The 23854-nt window shown below is 46.7% G+C and overlaps 1 protein-coding gene across 8 annotated transcripts in view; it reads left to right on the top strand.

Moving 5' to 3' along the window:
* The window catches only part of YAP1 (Yes1 associated transcriptional regulator), a 113186-nt gene extending 89751 nt beyond the window's left edge, over positions 1 to 23435 (top strand). For 2 of the 8 annotated variants that reach the window (XM_045038186.1, XM_045038187.1), the window contains exons 5-9: positions 1444 to 1631; positions 3800 to 3847; positions 13660 to 13790; positions 17504 to 17616; positions 19721 to 23435. In XM_045038186.1, the coding sequence (XP_044894121.1) occupies positions 1444 to 1631; positions 3800 to 3847; positions 13660 to 13790; positions 17504 to 17616; positions 19721 to 19959 (719 nt within the window). In that variant the 3' untranslated portion in view covers positions 19960 to 23435. The remainder of the gene's footprint in view (positions 1 to 1443; positions 1632 to 3799; positions 3848 to 13659; positions 13791 to 17503; positions 17617 to 19720) is intronic. The other 6 variants (XM_045038188.1, XM_045038189.1, XM_045038190.1 and 3 more) reach the window with 3 other exon arrangements.
* Positions 23436 to 23854: the final 419 nt, after the last annotated feature.

The following is a 23854-nucleotide window of genomic DNA, read 5'->3' on the forward strand; positions in this document are numbered from 1 at the left end:
GCCGTTGTGCATGAGTTTGGCCTGTAACGGTCTTTCCTGCGATGTCCTCAGCTCCGTATCAACACACGTGGTGCCACAGCACAGGTGGCCAGTCTTCGGTGGAATTTGCTCGAGTTATACATTGTCTTCACTACTTACATTTCTGCCTCAGTGAATACTCAACTCGAGTTTTTTTAGGACCGACCTTGTTCTAGATGCTGCAGAGCCCCGAGGATACGTAGGCCATTCCTGTGCTGGCGCCTGGAGGGACGAGGGTCTTAGCGCATCGTGGATGCTGCGAAATGCCGGGCAGTTCGCTCAGATCTCCCAGAGTTGGCACTTACCAGGCGGCCTCTGTGGCACAGCCGAGGATGCATGAGAAATTGTCATGAGGAGTTGGGTACCTGCCTGGGGCAGCAGTGGGTCGCAGGAGCTGTCCGCGTACGTTAGGTCGGATTTTGGTGGTGAGGGTCACAAGAGAGGTTGGTCTGTAATGTTCCTTTCTTCGAATGCCCTCGTGTCAGGATTGTGTTGGCCTCGTGAATGCTGTGTGAAGTGTGTCTTGTTTGCTGTTGTCTGGAGAAGGTGGTGTGAGATTGGTATTCTCATTCAACATTTGTGAAGTTGTTTGGGCCTGAGGTTTTGTTGGTCAGTGTGTATTAACGATTTAGTAGAAGCAGGGACCCAAAATCTCACCTTGAACAGTTCTTCACGTGTCTGGAAAGGTGATGTGTCCTTCCCATTTTCACATAATAAAACTTCCCTCCGCGGGAAATCCGGTAGAATAAGGATCCACCCGTTTCTGATTGTCACATGGTTACAGGTTCAGCTAGGAACCAGCTCCTGAGTCTCCCTGGGCTGTGTGAGGGGACACAGCGGTGTTGCTGGAGATGAGCCTCTGCTGTCCAGATCTCGTGGGCTTGTTCGATCACGAGCGAGCCTCCCGTCGTGGAAATCTGCTTGTGTGTTAAGGGTTGATCATTTTAACGGGCTTTGCTGCTCTGAATGCTGAGTGTCATTTTGTGGGACTTGCATCTTTATATTTGTCATAAACCCTGTGCTCACGTCATTCACACTCCAGAAGTCACCACAGACGTCCCTGCCGCTCAGTCCTTTGTCAGCCTCCCAGCTCTAGAGGCAGCGGACAAGACAGGTCCCCAGCCTGCGCTCGATCCTCTCTGGATGTGCGTGTAACGCGTCCTGTGCTTCCTGTGACATGCTTTGCTTTTACATGGCATGTCTTCTGCCCCTGTCGCTGCAGGTGAGAGCGTCTTCTTGTTTCGGGCTCTCACCTGGCTGGCATCTTGTAACGGCAGCAGGGGTGACAGCGAGAACAGTAAATTGACCTAACCGTCATCCTGTCGGTGGCTTTCCTGCTACACTGACTGTGCCCAGATGCTTTTGAAAACCTGTCCTTTGCATTTACGATTAGATTTTTAGGACCGATGTTTTGTTTCATTTTAGCCGTGAACCAGAGGGTCGGGCAGAGCGCCCCGGCGAAGCAGCCCCCGCCCCTGGCCCCGCAGAGCCCACCGGGGGGCGTCCTTGGCAGCGGCGGCTCCAACCAGCAGATGCGGCTGCAGCAGCTGCAGATGGAGAAGGAGAGGCTGCGTCTGAAGCAGCAGGAGCTGCTCCGGCAGGTGAGGCCCCAGGTTAGAGGCCAGCCTTCGCTTTTCGGGCTTCGCTTGCCGCGCGTGGGTCGGGGGGCTCGGCGCTCTGTCACGGCTGGGGTGACGCAGACGACGCGCTGGCTCCGTTCTCGTCCTGCTTCCCCGACCCGGCCCCCATCGCGGGTGGGCGCCTGTCCCCTCTGGGCTGCGGAGCCGTAGACGGTGCGGCTCGGACCGTTTTGCCCTCGGGACCCTGGCGCATCCCTCGGAAGACCCCTTTTCCCGGAGACGGAAGCCCGTCAGGGGTGATAGGTCACTAAGGCGTTTCTCAGAGAACACGTGGGATTCGGCGTGGCTGAACCCAGGGTGTTTGACTTAAAACGTAATACACGTTGCCCCCAGTTGAGAAGGTCCCTGCGCAGTGACCCAGTTGAGAAGGTCCCTGCGCTGGTAGGCCCGGGTGCGGCCTACCCCTGGATGGCTGGGAACCTGTCAGGACCTGTCCCCGGAGTTTCCCTTCAGAAAGTGCCGCTGGTCTTCGTGTTCCACCAGGGCAGACGGTCCGTCCCCTCAGGATGTGCTGGGCCCCCGGCCTTGTTCCGGAAGGCGAGCTGAGGCCACAGGGTTCAGACACCGGGGATGCGGTCTTAGAGTCACTTACTGTTGAAGTTTTACGTCAACTGTTGTGACAGTCCACACGACAGGGAGTGCGATTCTGAAAGTGCGGGAGGCGAGGGTCCGCGAAGACAAAGCCTCCTCCTCCTCCTCCTTCGTGTCCTGAGTTCTCTTCTCGGGCGTCAGTCACCACCAGTTTCTCATCCTGTGTTTCCAGACACATCCTCTGTGTTCACAGACGTGAAACACGTGCATCCGCTACTTGTCTCGCAATTGCAGTGTGCCACGTGTGGAAGTGACCGCATCGACCCGGGTGCGGGCGCTGCTGAGGGCCGTGTGCTCACAGTGTTCCTGGAAACCGTGATTTGAGAAACTGGAGCCCTGGGGAAGGAACCTAAGCCGGGGAAGTCCCAGACAGGCTCAGCTTGAGGCCGTGCTGCCCGCGACCTGTCGTGTAACTCGAGCGTGCTTGGCGCCCACAGCGGGTCCTGATGGCAAGGGCTGTGCCAGGGCTGGTGTCAGGGAGCCGTCGTGACGGACGGAGTGCTTACCTGCCCTCGAGAGGGTGCAGAAAGGAAGCTGACGCAGTTCACTGTGTCTCTTTCCAACAAATTACTGGAAAGGGAAAATAATTTTCCTTTAAATTAAACTTTATCCTCGGAACAAGGGAATACCATCAAGGATGTAATTATGTCTCTGTTAGAAGAAAGAACGCAGCGTTTCACTCCATCACTGATCGGTCCTAGGTGGTCTAAGGAAGGACAAGGCTCAGTTTCACACACGGGGTGAAAACCATCAAAACTGAGAAATCTCACTAAGAACAGTTAGTTAATTGCCAGTGTCAAAGTGTCCTGAGTTTTTTAAAGTCTAGAAATGGGCCGTCCATCATTATGTTGCATTCTGTAGATCAGCCTGGGCTTTTTGTTTGTCTGTTGTATTGTCTTGTTTTTTTGTTTTTTTTGTTTTTTTTTTTTTTGTGATGGGTGATGCTGCTGTTTATAAAACTCTTCCTCCCAAAGAGTTTTTCCAAGTCTCTCTCTCACTCTTCCTGTGGGTGATGGGTCCTGGCCAACATAGCTTAGCTTCCTTTATGGGTAATTTCTTTGTTTCTACTTTACTACTGACTGTGTTGTTGTCTTTTCTTAATGTGGAAGTGACAGATCTCCTCTATTCTTATACTAATAGTCTGTTAGGATTTTTTGGTTTTGTTTTTTGGCAATCAGTATAAATTCATTATGTCTTAAGTCTTTTGGCTTCCTGTGAATTTGTTAGTTTCTCTTATCACTGAAACATTAAATTATATTTTTTTTCCTGCTTCTGATTCTCAGAAGCAAACAATCTACCTGACCAATTCGCATTTTATTTGGGTCCTGACACCTCAAGCCTTGCTGTCCTGTCCTTGCTGTTGAGTCCTCGGGGAGGTTTTGGTTTCTTGTGACTCCGTCGGCTCCTGTCTTCCTCGGTCTGCTGCTTCCTGGGCTGGCTTGGGAATCCTGTGCTGTGGTCATGTGTCTGGATGAAATTTGTAAGTCAGCCTACACAGCCAAACCATGCGGCTCAAAGTAATTTTTATCCATCTTATTTTTTACTCTTAGGCAATGCGGAATATCAATCCCAGCTCAGCAAATTCTCCAAAATGTCAGGTAGGCTCTTACTGATGTTTTAGCATTGAAAAAAAGAAAAAAAAGATATTAAATTAGGAAAGTGAGATCCTTGTGCTCAAGGGGCCTGTCCACACTGAACGTTAGCTCAGGTATAACTTTTGAGCCATCTTTCTCCCAAAATAACTTAGGTTCATATTGCCGCTCCCGGAAAGTCTGTGCTGCCTGCTTCCCGCTCACTCCTCCCAGGAAGCTGCTAGTTCTCATTTTGATTCCATGGAAGTCTTGTTTTATTCCACATTTGAAGCGTATTATGTCTCAGTTGCACATCCCATCAGCCTTCAGGTGTGCCTGATTTTCATTCGCATAGCTTAAAATAGTATTTATGATGATTTAGGATTTATAGGAATTAATCATTAGAACAATAACAGGGTGACACAGATTATTTCCCTGGTTAGGCCACTGGAAGAAATCTCAAAGAGTCATAATGGTGCTCTTAGCAGAAACAGTTTTTGCAGGGCATTTCATAGGAAGAAGATCACGATTCTCAGAAGAGAGGAGGCTCTGCTGGGGTAGTGTTTTGGGTTTCTTTGTTGACGTTATCCACATTTCTCCCTGATGAACCCCAGAGAGCACTGGTTGAGAAGGCATCTTACGGGGACGGCAGGACTGTGGCCCTGTGTCCCTTTGACTGCAAGCACTTGTTTGGTTCATGGGAAGATAGACCTCTGTGCTCAGGGTTCACAAGATTGGAAGGACTGAAGCCTAGGGGACGCGGCTTGTGTCTCAGGTGGGCAGAAGCAACGAGGAGGCGCCGTGTGGCCGCTGCGTCAGCGTTAGCGGCAGAAGCGGGCTTTGGCAGGGCCCCTCTTGGTTTGGATGTTGTCACCTTGACCGTGGGATACCACCCTCCCAGAGACTAGGTAACTACGTGAGAGGGAAAGCGGTTCCTTATCCCACAAATGTCTTCTTGAATCAGGAGATTGTGTGAGGCGGGTAAGTCAGGACATTTGCTTCGACAGCGGAGCACGATCCTGCCCCGAGAGCCGCCGCTCGCGCATGCGCCTGGAGGCCACGGTTGTGGACCTTTAAAAGGAGAAGATCCATGCCCTTGCTTTTTCTCCGGAGTGTTTATGAAAGAAGGCCAGCTGATGCCTGAGATTTATTTAAGCCAGAACAAGAAACCTGGAAGAGGTGTTTTAAAATCAACCTCGGATATGCTGGAGGATGAAATAGGATTTGTTACAGGAGTTTTGGTCACTGTGTTTCCCTGACAGTTGTGGAAGTGTCAATAAATGTTAGGAAATTTGGCACGGGGTTAAATTTGAAATAGCTCAGAACACACAGAACATGGTAGTGTTTGTGTCAAGCAGGCGTGTGTGTTCTTGCGTGTTTTCTAGATGACCTGATAGAGCCAAGGAACAAGCTCACAAAGAGGAGCCTTGTCTTAAGTGCGGATGGCTTCCTGCAGGGTTTCCAGGATGATCAAGAAAGCCAGGAAGACCTTTCCAGTCTGGAGGAACCGGACCTGTAAAGGAATAGTGGAGGAAAGGCGATGGGTTATTCAATAGTTCAGTGCCAGTCACTGTTTAAAGTTTTCTTTTACTTTTCTAATAGAAATTAAGTGCAGACGAGTTCCCAAGCAACAGGAAGTCAGTGTCATTATTTTATAATTTTACATACGATCATATACTACGTTCAGACGCTGTGGGATGTGGGAAGGTACCAAACTTCACAGTGTTGCTGTCTTTCATTTTTTCCAAATAGGATTAACTAAACAGATCTGGACAGCAGGGTTCTCTGGTCGTGTAAACTGATGACAGTAGGCGTGAGGTTAATGCAGAATTCTGAAAAAGTAAGATAACTTTAAAAGGATTGGTAGATCTTAGTTAAAGATGGGAAATAACCACCTTAATTTATTAGGATTTGATTGCAGAATTTTGGAAAAAGTTGTCTTCAGAGCACTTAAAAATTTTAATTTTATTTGGATTATTCACTGTTTTTATGTTGGAAAAGCTATTTGTATCCTCAGAAAACACTTTTTGCAACTACAAACGTCACGTCCGCTCCTGAGGCTGAGCCTGTAACGCTCACTTTTCTGGCCGCGTCTCTTTCTCGTCCATCAGTTGGAGACCTTCCAAGAGGGTCGGTGCCGTGTGCGCTGTCTGTGGTTTTCAGTTCCATTTCTGTTTCGGGGTCTTTTGAAAGACATATTTTGAGAAAGATTGTGCCCCGAGTGTGGACGCTTTTGCCTTTTCCTGTTGACTCCCGCCCCGCTGGCTGTGTGCACTCTTGCCCTGATCCCGCTCGTGAGCGATTCCCCTTCCCTCTTGCCCAGTGAGACTGTCCGGTTCCTCTTCGAGGCCTGGACGTCAAAACCCGTTCTACGTGGCCTTGTCAGAGTCCTCGAGACCATTCAGGAAATAGAAACAAGACAGCTGTGCATAGGTATCTTAGCTTTATTTCTGAGCAAATAGCTGCTTCAGTCTTCATAGAAATGATAGCTGTAAGTAGTTTGCCGCTAATGACTTGGTGTACTTGCCATTTCTTGCGGGTAGTGCTAGATGCACCCGAGGGTGAGACCTCGGTGTCTGTGTGGAGGACGTGACGCCACACTGGTCGCCTGCAGTGGTGAAGAGGGTTGGATGTCCCTAGTTTTAGCCACATGGAGCAACGTAATACCACTGCTCAGGGTCACGTGAAAACAATGGTCGTCTTTTTTTCCTAGAATTTAAGAACGGTAAAGAATTTGGCTTTTTGTTTCTCCAAGTTGTCTTTCTTGTTAAAGCTGTTTCAGAGTTGACTTTGCCCAAGATTATCTCTCCTCTTTTTGAAGTCCTAGTACTGAATAAACCATAAATTCATTTAGGTGTTTCCTCATCAGTTTTTAGATTGTATTTTTAATAAGCGTGTTGAAAATTCTGATATACTTCACACTCGCGTATTCTAACATGTTATCTCATTTGTGTTACTCATTAAGGTCTCTATAATTTTTGAAAATTTTTTTTTTTAACGTTTATTTATTGTTGAGAGAGAGAAAGAGACAGAGTGCGAGCAGGGGAGGGTCGGAAGGAGCGGTAGACACAGAATCTGAAACAAGCTCCAGGCTCTGAGCTGTCAGCACAGGGCCCAACTCAGGGTTCAAACCCGTGACCCATGAGATCATGACCTGAGCTGAAGTTGGATGCTTCTTCAGTGACTGAGCCACCCAGGCGCCCTGAGGTTTCTGTTATTTGAAGAATGTTAAAATAATGTGTATTACTTGAATTGACACCATAATTAACAAATTACTGAAGACCTAATTCTGGAGATCTTTCAGAAAAAGTGTTGAATCTCAGGAGAATGCTGGGAACACCAGACTACCCTTTCAGATTTTGTTATCATACTGTAGTTCTCAAAACTGCCCCAGATCCATGTGTACAGTTTTTTAGTAAAAAATGTTCTGCAGCTAAAGATAACTTGGTGAATGGCACACATACTAAAACACCAAAAGCATTCTAATCATTGACTGAATGTTTTCGTCACTTAAAATGTAAGGAAATATTCTGTGTTTATAGCTGGGTTGGGAAGCGGGGTCTGGCAAGGTCTCTGGAACAGTGGAAGAAATGGCCTTTTTTTACCCTCTGTTTTTAAAATTATGGACATAACCTGCTATCACTAAGACAAACTATTATAAGATGCATATTTTTAGAGTTACTCTCCATTTCTAAGTAGGGATTTCTGGTTCACTAAACTAACCTTCCTTAAACAAGTTGATTACCCTGAAAAAAACACGCCTTCAATCCACCATGTATTACCCTAAAGCGGATGCACTGTTAACACAGCTTAGTGCTTGCTTGCTGAAAGACAGACTTGATTTAAAAAAGTAATTGAAGTTGACGTTATATTTTATAGAATTTTCTCTAAGTGGAATCATAACTTTTCACCTGTGATTATTTTGAGATCCACTCATGTTGTGTCCATACTTTTTTTTTTTTAAGTGTACGTATTTATTTTGAGAGGGAGTGAGTGGGGAAGGGGCAGAGAGAGAGGGAGGGAGAGAATCCCAAGCAGGTTCCGCGATGTCAGCGAAGAGCCTTACACAGGACTCCCTCCCATGAACTGTGAGGTCATGACCTGAGCCAAAAACCAAGAGTCGGATGCTTAACTGACTGAGCCACCCAGGAACCTCTCTCTTCTTTCTTTTTATTGCTAACTAGTATTCCATGGTAGGGCTATCCTATGATTGTTTCTCTTTTCACTTTCTGACAGACATTTGGGTTGTTCCAAATTTCGACTTTGTGTAGACATGTGCTTGCGTTTTTCTTGGATACCCTAAGAATTCAGTAACCCAGAAATGTTCTAAATGTTTCCAGACTGATGACTGCTTCTGCTGCCTTTCTCCTTATTTTTGTAAATGATGTGAAGCAAAGTACTCATTTTTTATGGGGGAAAAATATTTTAACTACCAGATATATATTATCTTAAAGTGTCTTTTTCACCCTGTGGGGAAGGATACTGCTATTTAAGCGACTGGAGGGAAACGTAAAAAGGGCCAGTGGCTTCTGGCGAGACCCCAAGTCCATAAAAGTCCACGACGTAACGAGGGCCAACTTGAGTTTGCCCTCACCAGCCACCCCGGAAAGTTCCCTTTGGACCAAGCTGGGACCATCCGTGTAACTCACAGTGCAGATAGCTGTGACTCCCAATGTGTCTGTGCCACATTAGCTAAGATTTAGAAGCTCGCTGGGAAAAGCTGCCGCATTTTTTTATTATTACAGAAGAAAAAGAGCTAAAAATATTGCTTCATTTAGAAAAAGTCAAATGCTCTAAAAGAACTTTTTGACCTTTGAAATACAGAAGCATGATTAAATTTTGGCCAAATTTCCTATAACTTGTTTCTCCGTTTTTGAAAGTCTGTCAAACTATTTATTCTAACTACCTTTGGGAAAAAGAGAAGCTTAACAAACTTGTATTTTTAGCTTAGTATTCTAATTTTAGGCATTTGTTCACAGTAAAAGACTCCTTAGAGATAGACATAACTTTCAACATGAAGTGTCTCAACTGAAATCAGTTTTTATAGATGATCCAGTTATGTCCCCAAACTTGTTTTGAAACGTCTATGCCAGATTCACTGTCCATATTTGTCCAGAGTGAGTTCTGCTAAAACTACTTTATTGCACTAGAGTAAGCTTATTCTATACAGGTTCGTATCGATGCGTGCAGGCGTAGTTTTAAATGCCGTATAATGGACAAAAGGTTTCTGTGGAATGTATTTTGTGACTAAAACATTCAGCTTATGTAGCTTTTTTCATACCTATCCAGTTACAATTATTTTTCTCTAAAGTCACTTGCAAAAGGTCTATATGGCTCTGAAACACAGTTCAGTATTGTACCGCTAAAATTCTTGATTTTACATAAGTTGGTTCACTTTCACATTTCCATTTCTTGGCCAAGGGTACAAGCAGTTGTAAGCTTGCTTTCAGTGAAAAGCCGGGATTTATCAGTCCCTGCTGACTCCACAGGCCCTTTCCTCCAGAATCTGACGCGGCAGAGCATGGAGTCAAGCACTTCCCCAAATTTCCGTGTCACCTCTGAGGCCTGCCTTCACAGGACTCTGTGTGTGGGTGTGTGGTGCGTGCATGTGTGTTTGCGCGGGAAGCACATAGGTTGTTCTCTTTGTGCTCAGTTGAGCTCCAGTCATAAGTTAAGGAGGAAATAAGTTGGTCTGTTACCCTGCGTAAATGCGTAAATGCATTTGGTTTCCTTCCCCTGTTTTTGACAGTTTGTTTCAAATATCAACAAAATTTTTCCATCTTCGTTACTGAACCCAGTGGAATAAATTATATTAACAGCAGATGGAAATACAAACATTGAGAATTAATGATTTGGGGAGGGGGCTACCAAGTTGACTTTAATTAAAGCAGTTTTGTCTTCAGCAAATACTAGGCTGTGTTAAGAATATCCATTTTTGGGTAATATGTGTATAAGTACTTACACATCATTTATCCTCAGTAAAACTGTTCAGAAATTACGTAGGGCATTTAATCAACTCTGTTCTTTTTGCTATGTCTAGAAGTTTCAAAACTGGGCTGAACATTCCTACCTTGCTTTGGTTTCTGTGATCTGTGTGCATATGTGTCACTGGCCTTAGCACGTTATGTTTGTTTTCATGCCGCTGCCAATGCTGACGCCCCCACCCCACCGACACCAGTGCAGTAGAATGGCATTTTCTCCTGAGCCTCTCGGACTCACTTCACATGAACCCGACACGGCCCCTGTCACGGCCCCCCGCACAGATGGGATGAGAAGCGCGTCTCCGTGGTCCCTTGTAGCCCTCAGGCGGCTTCAGGCACATCTCCAGATGAACTTCTTTGCGAGCGTTGGCGGCGGGTCTGTGGCGGCCGCTGACAACAGCAGTTCAGCTGTCAGAGACCGCGGCCGACGAGATTCGGCAAAGTGGTAAAATCCAGAGTAGCAAAACCATGGAGAATCTGCGCCTGACAGTTAGCTTTAGCTTCATGAAACGATGTCGAAAAAGTGGGAACTTCATAAACAAAAGTAAAATAAAAATTGGTTAACATAAAAATCATAGCCAATTTATTGGTTATTTTAGTAACGAGTCGGAGTAGTGTCAGGTCCTGTGTTTGCTCTGCAGAAACTGGTGCCTGCCTTCTTTGATAGGAAGTAGAAAGCAAATGAGGCTCTCTTTACGATATTTGCGAGGTACCGCCGTGTTCTGACAGATCTCCGGCTCCCTCCCTCACAGAACTCTAAGCATCAGCTTCATCCAGAGCTTACAATACTCGTCGTTTTCAAATTTCTTCCTATTTACATCCTCATGTTTTAATGGCAGCATAAATTCTTCAGAGCCTCAGAAGTTAAGGTATTCTCCAAAACCGTCCATTTGTTCATTCATTCAGTGTGCCCTCAAGGAACAGAGGAGAAAGAAAGGAAGGAGGGAGGGAGGGAGGGAGGGAGGAAGGAAGGAAGGAAGGAAGGAAGGAAGGAAGGAAGGAAGGAAGGAAGGAAGGAAGGAACTACACTATTGTGTGATAAGTGTTAAGATCATGTTATACCTGTGCTCAAACTGTTACAGATGTAACCTCTCTCTGTCCAGTCTCTCCGAAGATGGAGATGGGATCATGGCAGAGAGCTCCCCTCCCCAGGGAAGGGAACAGAGTCTTAGATAACAGAGAAGAGAGCAAAGCACTCTAGTCGAAAGGCGGTGTGGAGAGCAGGGCCGTGCTACAGATCCTCGCACTTCTGAAGTTCTGGTCACTCAGCGGGAGGGGTTGGCGAGGGTGGAGAGCATGGACAGGGGACAGATGCAGCGAGTCCCCAGAGGCTGCTGGGAGAGTGGCTTGGCCTTCGGCAGGGACAGGGGAGACTCGGGGACGAGTTAGGAAGAGGAGTGCAACTGGGGAGAGCTTTGCGAGAGGAGGAGGCAGAAAGCCAGACGCCTGGACGGCCTGTGCGTTCCTACTGACGTGGGACAGACGTTTGGACGACCTTGACTGCGTCGGGCTTGAGAGCGTGTGCTGGGTGTGGGACAGTGACGGTGGGGACGTGAGAAAACAGAACATCACAGAGTGGGACTGTGGCCATTCAAGGCCAGAGACCATCGATTTAGACTAGTCTGGACAGTTGTGTGTTTCTCTGCATTTCTTAGCAATCCTGTTGTAGAAATGGAGGAAGCACGTGTGTGGTACTGACTCGTGGTGGCAGTTTGCTGTGAGGTGGCCTCTTGTGTATTTCAGACGATCAGCTCAGAGCTCAGGCTGGTATCCCTGCGTCATTACTCACGGTGGCCAAGACCTGAGATCTGTCGAAGTGTCCATTTAGCTGCCCACCACTTACCAACCTGAGTGTCCTTTGACAGTTGAATGGGTGAAGGGGTGTGTGTGTGTGTGTGTGTAAATCCTGCCATTTGTGACAACACGGATGGACCTGCAAAGTGTTACGCTAAGTGAGAGAAGTCAGTCAGAGAGACAAATACCGCATGGTCTCCCTTACGAAGTGGAATCTAAAAACCAAAACAAAAGCCAAGTTTGTAGATAAAGAGAACACATTGGGGGTTGGGGGATGGGGACCAAAAGGTGCAAACTTCCAGGTATAAAATAGGTCACGGTGACCACAGTTAATAATTAACGGGATAATAATCGCATATTTAAAAGTTGCTAAAAGAATAAATATTAAACGTCCTCATCACAAGAAAAAAAAAACATAGCTGTGTAGGGATGGTACCTACTCAGGTGATTGTGGGGGTCACTTCACAATGTGTACTAATGCTGAGTCTTTGTGTTACACACTGGAGATTAATGTTGTGTGTTACTTACACCTGAGGGGTTTTTTTTAATGGGAAAAAAAAGGGGAAGCCACTCAACTGGAACAGGAGGAGAGGGGAGGTGGGTGGAAGTCACACAGGAAGCTGGTGGGCAGAGCACTTGTGGTCCCAGAAGGCAGGAGGAGTGTGTGTGAGATTTCTGGGGGAGGACTGTCCGTGCCTGCTCCGGGGTGATGCAGAGGGGTTTAGGGGTTGAAGTACAATGGTGGTCACTTTTACTGCAATTCAGAGATCCAAGAGTTTGGTGACAGATGATTAGGTAGGCGTTGTGCACAGGTGTGACCCAGGGTGAGCCAGTGCACTGAAGTGACACAGTGATCACTGTCCCAAACGTGACTCGAGGTTTTAGAGGTAGGTTTGGTCTTAAACCACACAGTGTCAGCTGTACAAGTGGGTGACGGAGGTGGGTGTGGGTCATTGGAATCTGGAAGATTGAGGAGCAGTCCTGTTGAGCGAATCATTCACTTGGTAATTGATGTGTAAGTAACCAGACATAACAGTGTGTCTTATAACTAAGTAGCACTGAAGTAGTGATGAGCATGAGTAGTAATTTAAGATATTTGCAACTACATTATGATATGAACATGTTTTCCATTGATGGAAAGTCAGAGGGTATAACAAACACTGCTGTTTAGTTGCCTGTATTTGTAACTGAAGAAAATGCTAAATTGCAGTTGGAAGTTGGTGAAAAATAAAGGTGGCATTGTCTTTTCTTCACCCAAGTTCACAGACCCTCTGCATTCTGTCATGATCTTCCGGTTAAGAAACGCTCGTTCGTAGGCTGTTGTATTCAGCAGGCATAGACCTGATTCAGTGGGAGGTGGTGCAGGCTCAGACTGCAGAGGAGGGAGGAGGGTGCGCTCTGTGGGGGCGGGGTCCTTTGGAGTCAAAAGCCACATTTCAAGTCAAACCAGAAAGCCAAGAGAGAGGAAGCTGCACACCTGAGCTTTAGGAGAGCTTGAGAGGCAGGGCAGGGACCCAAGGGGAGTAGAGGAGAAAGGACAGAGCAGCAGAGAGAGGTGTGTGGCCTCGGCCGGGCTTGTCTGGGTGCGCGGGTGCAACCCCAAGTCCAGCAGAGAAACAATGGCGGCTGCTCAGAAACCCTCCGATGGCGTGTTTCTGACTTTATTCCTGGTGCAGACTCAGAGGACAGTTGGCGCGTAGAAGTAAACTTGAAGAATTCTTTTTCGCGAGACCAGAATTGCCGTCGTGCCCGGTAGGGCGGGCTTGGGAGTGTCTGCCAGAGTAAGAAAAAATAACAAAATGAAGTTAGGTAGGAAAGTGTGTACATTTGGGGGATAATAAGACTAGATCAACTTTGAATTTATGCAACTTAATTTTCAGTCATTGGAAATGCATGTGAGAACTTGGTCTTTTTGACCAGGAAAACTGTTAGCTTTGAAGTAGACAGTTTAACGCTTGAACTTTGTTGTATGTACTTGGCCCCCTAGTGTGCGTTTTATTTCTTTCATTCGAACAGTACATTTGTTGTCCGTAGACTGATTCTGTTTGTGTTTTTTTCCTCTAGGAATTAGCTCTTCGTAGCCAGTTACCGACACTGGACCAGGAAGGTGGGACTCAGAACCCAGTGCCTTCGCCTGGGATGTCTCAGGAGCTGAGGACAATGACGACCACTAGCTCCGATCCCTTTCTTAACAGGTGGGTGAGGGCTGTTCCCGGCCACTGAGAAGGGGAGCAGCTTCAGGAGCGTCGGGGGGGACGCCAGACAGCATTGCTGTAAATGGCGAGGACAGTGGAACTCCAGGTTCAGAGCCGGCTCCCGTGGGAGGACATGGGCCGTGGGGACCTGGGGACACTTTCCCAGTCATGTGTTGGCTTCTGTCTGTTGACTGACGGTGACTTAACACCACAGAGTCGGCGGGCACATGCGTGCCCTTCCACGAAAGCAGATGAACGTGGTCCTAAACGTCCTCAGGCCTGCGTTTGAAGGATCCAGGGCAGGCGTTTCCCACATGAGTGTGGGCCCTGCGCTTTCGCTACAGGAAGTTCAAGGACATGAAACGTAAGGTTGTGCCTTTTGTAAAAACACACAGCTATCAAAGACACTGCTTCAAACTCACGCAGCCCACAGGTCCTTTTCAGTGAGTTCACCCAGATGGGTTTCCGGCAGAAATGTCGGTGCCGTGTATGGAAGCAGGTCACACTCTGCGCCAGGAAATCCGTTTACAACTAAGGCTTGACTACGGTTCATTCTTCTGGGTTGCAAGATATTTTTATGGAATTTCGGTTTTTAAAAATAAGGAACAAATGCTGTCTTGTCTGTGTACTTTTACTTTTGGTTTTGTGTGTGTGTGTGTGTGTGTGTGTGTGTGTGTGTGTGTGTGTGTGTTTAACCAGTTCTAAGCAATGCACTTTTTAAACCATTTAAAAAATGTTTGGTTTAGGAAAGCTATCGTACCGTGCTTTCAGTCAACACCAGCTAAGCTGAAAACTTGGTGATCTTAGAAAAACAACATTTCTCTCATGTGACCAAAATACTTAGTATCGTAGAAATCCCATAGTTTGCTTGGTGGTAAGACTGGCACTGGTGCCCTGCTTCCCAGGCTTGATTTCGAAGGCCATCGAGAATGTATTTCAAGTTTGTATTGGCTCCTTTGACACATCCAGTTTAAAGTTGGGCCAGAAGTTGAGTGTATTTACACAAGATTGCAGTTGTGAACTTACACGAGGTTAATTGGGAAAGGTTGAAGCCAGAACTTTGCTTTTTCCCCACAAGGAAAATTCAGATCAGTAGAATCCAGGGCCCATTTGGAGACCTGTGTTGGCCCCAGGGTACAGTTGGACTGTAGGGATGCAGGTGGACGGCATGTCCTTCTGGCAGCTGTTCGTGAAGATTCTCTTAGAACTTCACTGAAGGCTGGGCTGCAGTTTGAGACTTTCCTGGTAAAGGTCACGGGGTGTCCGGTCGTCCATGCTGCTGTTGTGGGGGCAGTCCTTTCTCCACTCGGTGAAGTACCCCAGCTTCTAAAACCCATCTCACTGTAGCATTTCTCTTACAGAAACTGGATGGCTTCCCTGTTGTCTAGTGTTCAATTCAAACGTATCTTAGCTCCAAACACTTGGGACCCCACCTGGCCACCATCCTGACTCTTGTCCCTCGTGTGGCATCCTGTGTCCCCTCTGCCCTGACACCCTCGGAGGTCAGGTTCGTGTCCTCTCCATAGACTTTTCCACACCCCTCTCTTCGCTCTAAAAACACTTGGCTCACTTAACGCCGGAATGTGATTCGTCACCGTGTTTGTTCACCTCCCTCCTTGACGTCATGAGCCTCTCAGAAAGCATCATTCGTAGGTTTTTGTTGTTCCCTCTCTGTCTTCAGGGGCCTGGGCTCAGGCCCATCCCGTGGGAGCAGGTGCCCAGGGAGCATGTGTGAGGTGGTGGGCTGCAGGCCCCAGGAGTGCGGGCTCCTCGGGAAGAGTTGTGCATGGCCCCGTGAGTCAGCCCTTTGCCCCCGAGTGCCCTGTGCGTGGTGCGTGCGTGCGCTTTTGGTGGAAGGGAAACCGAGCGTATCCTGAGGGAGGCCTGCTCCAAGGCAGCTGTATCTTACACAGACGGTCTCAGACGCTCATCTGTGATTTCTTGTGTCTTTGTGAGGCTTTTGCGTCTTGCCAGAATCTGGCAGAAGCATCGGAGTAATCCAGCAGTTTCAGGGTGCAGGGTTGGGGGGAGGACAGAGCATCTGCATCAGGTAATAAGGGAGGAAATGTGGGGGGATTGGGTGTTCAACCCCGAGTGACTGTGAAAGCTGATTTTCATAGCTTTAGGTGGGTTTTTTGGTGCACTTTTGTGTGAGCTAAAGAGCTGCCCGAGTGTCCAGGCGTTGAGAAAAGTTACGGTTCACATCCCTGTCAGAGACCATCAGGAACCCCACTTTACCATAGATTTTTAAAAATTAGTAGTACCCAGATTTTGCTGTCCATGCCAGCTGCTGGGAGTGCCACGAGCTCAGGGCGATGTTCTGTTCCCGCAGCCAGTGAGGAGATCTACCGTACTGTGTGCTCGAGCAGGCAGTGAGATCTCCTACTGGGTGCTCACACAGGCAGTGAGGATATTTAGGCTAGACTATGTGCTCATGCGGGCAGTGAGGGGAGATTGTGTTCATGTAGGCAATGAAGACTGACTGTGTTTAACTTCATTAGCCTAAAGTTAAAATCTTGATTCATGTTTTTCTGTTTTTCCCCAGGGTTTGTGCCCTGTAGTTGTTTTCTTAAATGTGTCCTTTAGCTGGAACGATAAGGGTTCCTGTCTTAAGCTGAGGTGTTTGGGGTTTTTTCCCCTACACAGAAGCAAGGAGATTTGGTTAAGGAAATTCTCACCTTGGCGGCGGTGACTCCGTCTGTTTTGGCCCAGTCCAAAAGGAGTTCTGGTTCTTTGTCTTGGGTTGGTGTTTCCTTCGCTTGAACTCCGCATGAGCTGGGGATCTGAGTGTAGTGCCAACCTGTCTCGCCAGTACCTGGAGTTGCATTTTGACTCGATGCCTGTGCTGTCCCACCTGGGAGATGGAGACCTTGAAATAAGCAGACTGTGTGCACCTGCTCCGCCCCCTCCCCCTCCCCCTCCCCCCCCCCCCCCCCCCCCGACAGAGATGGTGTTGCAGAGAGCATACCTACACAGAGAATTTGTCATCCAGGAAAACTGTGGCTGTATGTTTTTTTCTTTTCTTTTCCTTAATGCTTATTTCATTTTGAGATAGAGAAAGAGAGCAGAGGAGGGGCAGAGAGAGAGGAAGAGAGAATCCCAAGCAGACTTGGCACTTTCAGCACAGAGCCTGACACAGGACTCAAACCCACGAACCATGGGATCATGGCCTGAACTGAAGTCGGATGTTCAACTGACTGAACCAACCAGGCACCCTCTTATTTTCTTTTCTTGCCACCTGACCCAGGACCTTCAGAGTGGTTTGGGTTCCTTACAGCTGCCAGCTTCAGTCAGGGTTAACTTGTCTGGGGCACCTGGGTGGCTCAGTTAAGCATCCAGCTGTTGCTTTAGGCTCAGGTCGTGATGTCACCGTTTGTGAGTTCGAGCCCCATGTCAGGCTGTGTGCTGATGGTAGTGCAGCATGCTTGGGGTTCTCTCTGTCCCTCCCCTACTTGTGCTCACACATGAAATGTCTCTCTCGCTCTCTCTCAAATAAAGAAACAAATAGACTTGGAAAGAAAAGGATGAACTTGTCTGCCTCCCTTCCCTCCAGGGCTGTGTAAGATCCCAAAGGAGGAGGGGCTCGTTTCTTACGCTGCAGGAATGGTTACTCGTTGTCTTGGAGAACCGTGTTGGTCCTCAGCAGGCGTTCCATGTTTACCTGGAAATCATTGGAAGCCCTCGTGTTGCTCTGTAACTGTCCTGTTTTGTAGTGGCACCTACCACTCCCGCGATGAGAGTACAGACAGCGGACTGAGCATGAGCAGCTACAGCGTCCCTCGAACCCCTGACGACTTCTTGAACAGTGTTGATGAGATGGACACAGGTGGGTGTGCTTCATTCATTCTTAGCGATCCGTCGGCAAGACACGGCAGGTCTGTCAAGCTGCTGTGAGCAAAGGCAGTTCGGAAGAAAACTGGTTAAGGGGCACCTGCAGGGCTCAGTCAGGTAACATCTCACTTCAGCTCAGGCTGTGGTTTCACGGTTCACGGTTCAAGCCCCGCATCGGGCTGTGTGCCAACAGCATGGAGCCTGCTTGGGATTCTCTCTCCCACTCTCTCTGTCCCTCCATAGCTCGTGTTCTCTCTCTCTCTCTCTCTCTCTCTCCCTCTCTCTCTCTCTCTCAAAATAAGTAAATACCCTTAAAAAAAATAAAACCAGCTAAAATCCTGAAAACTTGATTCAGATCAAGTCTGCTTTGTTTCTCCCTGGCACTTTGTAATCTGTTTCCCAGTTTTCAAATATCCTGGACGACTTAGCTCCAATGACGACTGGTGATGTGACCTATTTTAGCACTTACATATTGAGTTAGCTGGCAAGGCCTTTGAGGATCCTCTCTGGTGACTCAGTTTCTTTCTTTCCTTTTCTTGTCTTTTTTTTTTCCTTCCCTCCCCTCCCTTCCTTTAAAAAACTTTTTTTTTTAAACATTTATTCATTTTTGAGACACAGAGCATGAGCAAGGGAGGAGGGGCAGAGAGGGAGACACAGAATCGGAAGCGGGTCTCGAACCCACGAACTGTGAGCTCATGAGCTGAGCTGAAGTCAGACGCTCAACCGACTGAGCCCCCTGGCGTCCTGATGGCTCGTGTTCTTAATCTTGGAGAGAGACTTCTGTCTGCGATCCGCTCGCTCTCTATCGAATGTGATTCGGTGTGCGCCTGCCCCTTCCCTGAGGGTTCTGCTCCAACTTAGGTGTCAGGCGCTCAGAAAACCAGGGGGAAAGACGAGGCTGTGGGGCTCACCTGCTTACTGTCAGAATAGCTGCGGGGCATCTTGCAGGAGCCGAGAAGGGTAATCAAGGAACTGGCGAGCACCGATGGCCCTGGAGTTGGCAGCGAGCGCAGGGCATGCACTGGCCGAGAGACGGAGCAGCCCCCCGGCGGCTCCAGCGGCCGGTTCCCTTGCTGGCGGGTCGCTCGTCCAGCTCACGGCTTCAGTGCTCCTGAGAGTGCACCCTGCCACCTTCTTTGCTTCCCTCAGACTCTGGTCCACCTTCCCGTGCCCACACTTGAGACCCATCTCACGCCCAGCACGCTTCCCCTGCCCCTCCCCCCTCCCCTTTGCTCTTCTCCAAACCCCTGTGCCCTCCATGCTCTGTGCTGCTTTCCCGGGAGGTATGTGCCCGGGAGCTCTAAGGAATGCGAATGTGGTCATGCTCAAAAAAAGGTTTCCTGGCCAGGTAAATCAGGGAACCCTTAGAGGGAAGGCAAGGGAGGGTTATTTATTCCCGGGCTTCTGGGAGGCTTGTTTTGCCGTGAGGAACGGGAATCTCCAAGGCCGGAATAGAGTTTTCATCCAGTCCTTTTACACTAGTGCTCCCCAGGGTGTAACCCTGAATCCCGTACAACAGGAGGATCACAGAGAGAAGTCTCTCTCCAGGTTTAAGATTACGAGTCATTGGAGAGGGTCCTCAAGTGCCTGGCCAGCTAACTCAGTATTTTAAGTGCTGAAATAAGTCACGTTACCAGTTTTGGTCAAAGAGCGCTTAAGCTGTCCGCGCTGTTTTAAAACTGGGAAAACATCAATTTCAACCTGCCATAAAGTGTGCTTGAATTCACTCCACACCGTGACTTTTACATTTATCTCACTTAGTGGCTTCTCTCTAGAAGAGCATCCAGTAGCGATGCACGTGTGTGATGTACGTGTTCTTTCTCTTACTGGAGATAGTTTTTCAAGGGATTTCGGTTTTTCCCGTGACCCCCTTCAGTGCTCAGTACATAGTAACAAGCAGTCAAACTGCGGCTTTAGTATCTGAACCCATGTTGAAGCAAAAGTAAACTTGGCATTATTTTGTCTTCGGTGAGTTGTTCAGCCTGAAATAAACTCTGGGCATCGGTTCGGGGGTGAGTCCGGCGTGTCTGAAGGCTCACGTCGCACAGCTCTGATGTCCGCTTTTTCAAACCCGACTCTCTCCTCTCCGTCCCAATTAGGCGACACTATCAACCAAAGCACCCTCCCCTCTCAGCAGAACCGCTTCCCAGACTACCTAGAAGCCATTCCTGGGACGAACGTGGACCTCGGGACGCTGGAGGGGGACGGGATGAACATAGAGGGGGAAGAGCTGATGCCTAGTCTGCAGGAAGCCCTGAGCTCAGACATCCTCAACGACATGGAGTCCGTGCTGGCCGCCACCAAGCTCGACAAAGAAAGCTTTCTCACATGGCTATAGAGCCCTCAGGTAGACCGAATTCCAAATCTGTGAAGGATCTGAGGAGATGTGCCCGAAATTTCCAGGCATAGCCGGTCGCAGTCTTGTGGCTGATACAGAGAACGATGAACAGACGTCCAGCAAGATTCTCTCACCCACTGTCTCGCTCTTCCTTGTCCGTTGCTGCTGTTAATATATTGCTGACCTCTATCCTAGTTGGCCCTAAAGACTCGAGACTTTTGTTGTTTCTTTTGCTACTATAACTACTGTTCGTTTTGGGGGCTGGGGGAAGTGAGCCTGTTTGGACGATGGACGCCTTTCCTTTTGCCCAGTTAGACATTCGCCCATCACCCTAACTGAATACTCAGACTTGGAACTCGGATGCTTCGTGTCACAGCATTTACTCTGTCAGGCAGTTGTTTCTTCAGCTGCGTGTGGTGTGGCCAGTGGAAAACCACAACTGGCTCGTCTGCCAGGCCAGGAATGTCGGGTCTGATGTTACGTACTTCGCGCAGATTTGATGAGCTAGCTGAAACCGAGGCTGAAGACTGTTTTACTTTCAGTGTTTTTTTTTTCCCCTCCTAGTGTTCTCGTTAGTCACATAGTGACCTTGATTTTATTTTAGAAGCTTATAAGGCATGAGAGAGTTTTTTCCATAGAAATATATTAATTATTGCCACATACTCTAGTATAGGTTTGGGTGGGTTTATTGTGGGTTTGCTTCTTGTTTGTTTGTTTCCATTTTGATTGGTTGGGTTGTGTTTTTGTTTTGTTTTGTTTTATTTTTGTTTTTGCCCCCACCCCCCAACCTAGACAAATTACCATAGTAGCGAAGAATCTGTTTATAGTTGTATCTCGGGGCGGCTATTGTAGTGCCTTTGGTAAAAATCTACATTTCCTGATTTTTTTAACATCTTATTTAAATCATGATTATCTGCTCTCTCTATATATAGCCACACACACACACTTATAATCTTTGTAATAGTGTGATAGCAGAATGTATCTTTTTTTTTTTAAGGTTTCCCTACTTTCCAGTTTATTTTAAAATGGTAGTTTTGAATGTATGCATTTAGAATACATGACGAGTAGTTTATATTTCAGAGGTAGTTTAAACCTGGTTGGGGCAGTCTGCAGACATTTGGGTAGTTTAGTATTCTAGAAAGGGCTGTTTTTACGTAGAGTGTTGAGAGGAGCACAGTCTGCCCTCTGGCACACAGTATTGTCTGATGAATTTGAAAGAAGAAAACAAGATAGGGCTTTATTTTCCCCTTGATAATCCCTGGGACTAATTTTAAGCTTTGATGGGAAATCACTGAATAGGTTCATAATATACGTGACAGAGGTAAGCTTTACATAGTGGTTTTCCTTCCTTTAGCTTTGGAAATTTACCTTCGCCCTAGTTTTGGGAGTAAATTCTAGTACCTTAGTTCTCATTTGTAACAAACACATTAAAGACTACATGGAAATATTGCCTACAAGATAGTTCTTAAAAGACTTGCTCCTACTTCTGTATGCTGAGAACTGACCCTGGACAGTACATAGAATTCTGTCGAGGTTGTGAGTTAGCTGGTAAAGTGATCAGATTTAAGAAATGTATATCGGTAGTTGAGTTTAGCAAAGAAATAGAGATAATCCTGATTATACTTTTATTTTTACAGGAAGAGATATAACTAGAGTATGTGTCTACAGGAGTCATAATGGTTTCCAAAGAGTATTTTTTAAAGGAACAAAATGAGCATGAATCAACTCTTCAGTATAAGCTATGAAGGTAATAGTTGGTTGTGAATTATAGTGGCACCAGCTAGCGCCTCTGTGATTAAGGGTCTTTTGTTGTTTCTAGAATAAGCCCTTATTTTCAAGGGCTCATGACCGACATAAAAATCTATTTTCCTGGCTAAAACTGTTAATGGAAGATATGCTTGGGAAGATAGATTTTTTTTTTTTAATTACAAAATCAGAGTATTTTGACCCTTCAGTTTAGAGGAGAGCAGAAGTCAGGAGTGAGACATTTTAGATTAAGTACCTCCAGTGCTCAAACATGCAGTCGCTGTGCCGTACATAATGATCCTTAGGTTGATCATTTGCAATTACTGGATCTAAGGGTTTTATTAAGAAAACAACAGAAAGAGTAAATCTTGACTTACCTGAGGGGAAATGGCCACTGTGCAGATTCACTGATTTTTTTTTTTTTTTTTTAAGAGCAATAATGAAATTGTACCTAGAATGCATAATTGAGTAAATGGACGATCCAGCATGTTGTTTTTTCTCTTGTGCTGAAGGTCAGAGCTACTCGGAAGGCACTCCCAGCTTGCCAGTAAGCTGCATCTGAAACAGCCACAGAGTAGGCTTAGGCCCGGGGGCGGGGGGCGGGGGGGGGGGCATGGCAGGGGTCTCGAGGACTCAGTGGGACCTTGGTAGAGGACTTGATGAATTTCTTTTTCTTCCGTAAAGACTGGTCTTGCAACTCGCTGTCATTAAAGGTGGTTGTTCCTAAAGTTTCAGTCACTTCAGTACAGCCACAAAACAGGAATAGGAGTTCTTGTCGCCTCGACTTTAGCTCGCCCGGTTACACCTTGGTGCTGAGGCACCTGACGGCCGCCATATTTGACCTTGTCATGCCCTCTGTACTGATGACCTGACAGAGACCTAGGAGTTCTTCCTCTGATCACAGCGCTGATGTGGCCTTTCTTGTTGTATGTCCTCGTTCCTAACGTAAAAGTGTTTAAGTGCTTCCTGGTTGTATCGGGTAGCGTCGGGATAAGATTTTAACTGGGTATTCTTGAATTGCTTTCACAATAAACCAATTTTATAATCTTTAAATTTATCAGCTTTTTACATTCTGTGTTCTTTTCAGTTAGGGCTTCTTAGAGCTACTCACACTTGATGGAACGTGTTGATTTGGGGTTTCAGATTTTCCAAAGCACTATGTGTGGTCATAACTATTTTCTAATAAATATAGTGTCTTTTTTAAAAAAGAAAAAAAAGCATTAAGGAAGTGACTTTATATACAAATAATATTGTTTCAAGTATTCATATTAAATAGGTGCATTTTATTGGGAGTTTGGCAGAAACATTGAAAAATAACGGTAATTGATTGTAATTCATAACCCACACCAGTGTTGACACTTACAGTGCAAAAGCGAGAAGCGGTGTCCAATGACTGACAAGTGCGGAGTGTTCACATCTGAGAAGTGAGTACTCAGATGTATTTTATCTCCAGCAAGCATGTTTTTGTAAGGGTTGTGGGTGTGCCTATCTTAACAGTTGTCTTCTGTATCATGAAAAGTATTCTCCACAATTTAAATGTTTTATATTAGAGAATTCTTTAACGCACACTTCTGAAATGTACATATATAGTACCCATTACCTTTTTGTTATCTGTTTTAGATGTAAGAGCATGCTCAAATGTTAGGTACTTACATAAATTGTTACATTTTTTTTCTTATGTAATACTTTTTTGTTTATGTGGTTCAAATATATTCTTTCCTTAAACTCTTCTTTGGTGTTTTTAACAATTAATATATTTAAGACCTTTTGGCTTCTTACTGGTCTTCCAATAGAGCAAGTCCTAACGACAAGGAAATATAAAGTGATTATACTTGTGACCAGTAGACACGTTAAACTTAAGGCTGGTTTGGCTTTTGGACCTTTTGAAGCGTGGATGTCATTCTTTGGGTTTTTGTTTGTTTAATTTTTTTTAATGCTTCATTTATTTTTGAGAGCCAGAGAGACAGAGCGTGAGCAGGGGAGGGGCAGAGAGAGAGGGAGACACAGAATCCAAAGCAGGCTCCAGGCTCTGAGCTGTCAGCACAGAGCCCGACACGGGGCTCGAACTCACAAACTGCGAGATCATGACCTGAGCCGAAGTCGGACACTTAACTGACTGAGCCACCCAGGCGCCCCTGGACATAATTCT

Source organism: Felis catus, chromosome D1 (genome assembly GCF_018350175.1).
Source record: "Felis catus isolate Fca126 chromosome D1, F.catus_Fca126_mat1.0, whole genome shotgun sequence".
Lineage (NCBI taxonomy): Eukaryota > Metazoa > Chordata > Mammalia > Carnivora > Felidae > Felis > Felis catus.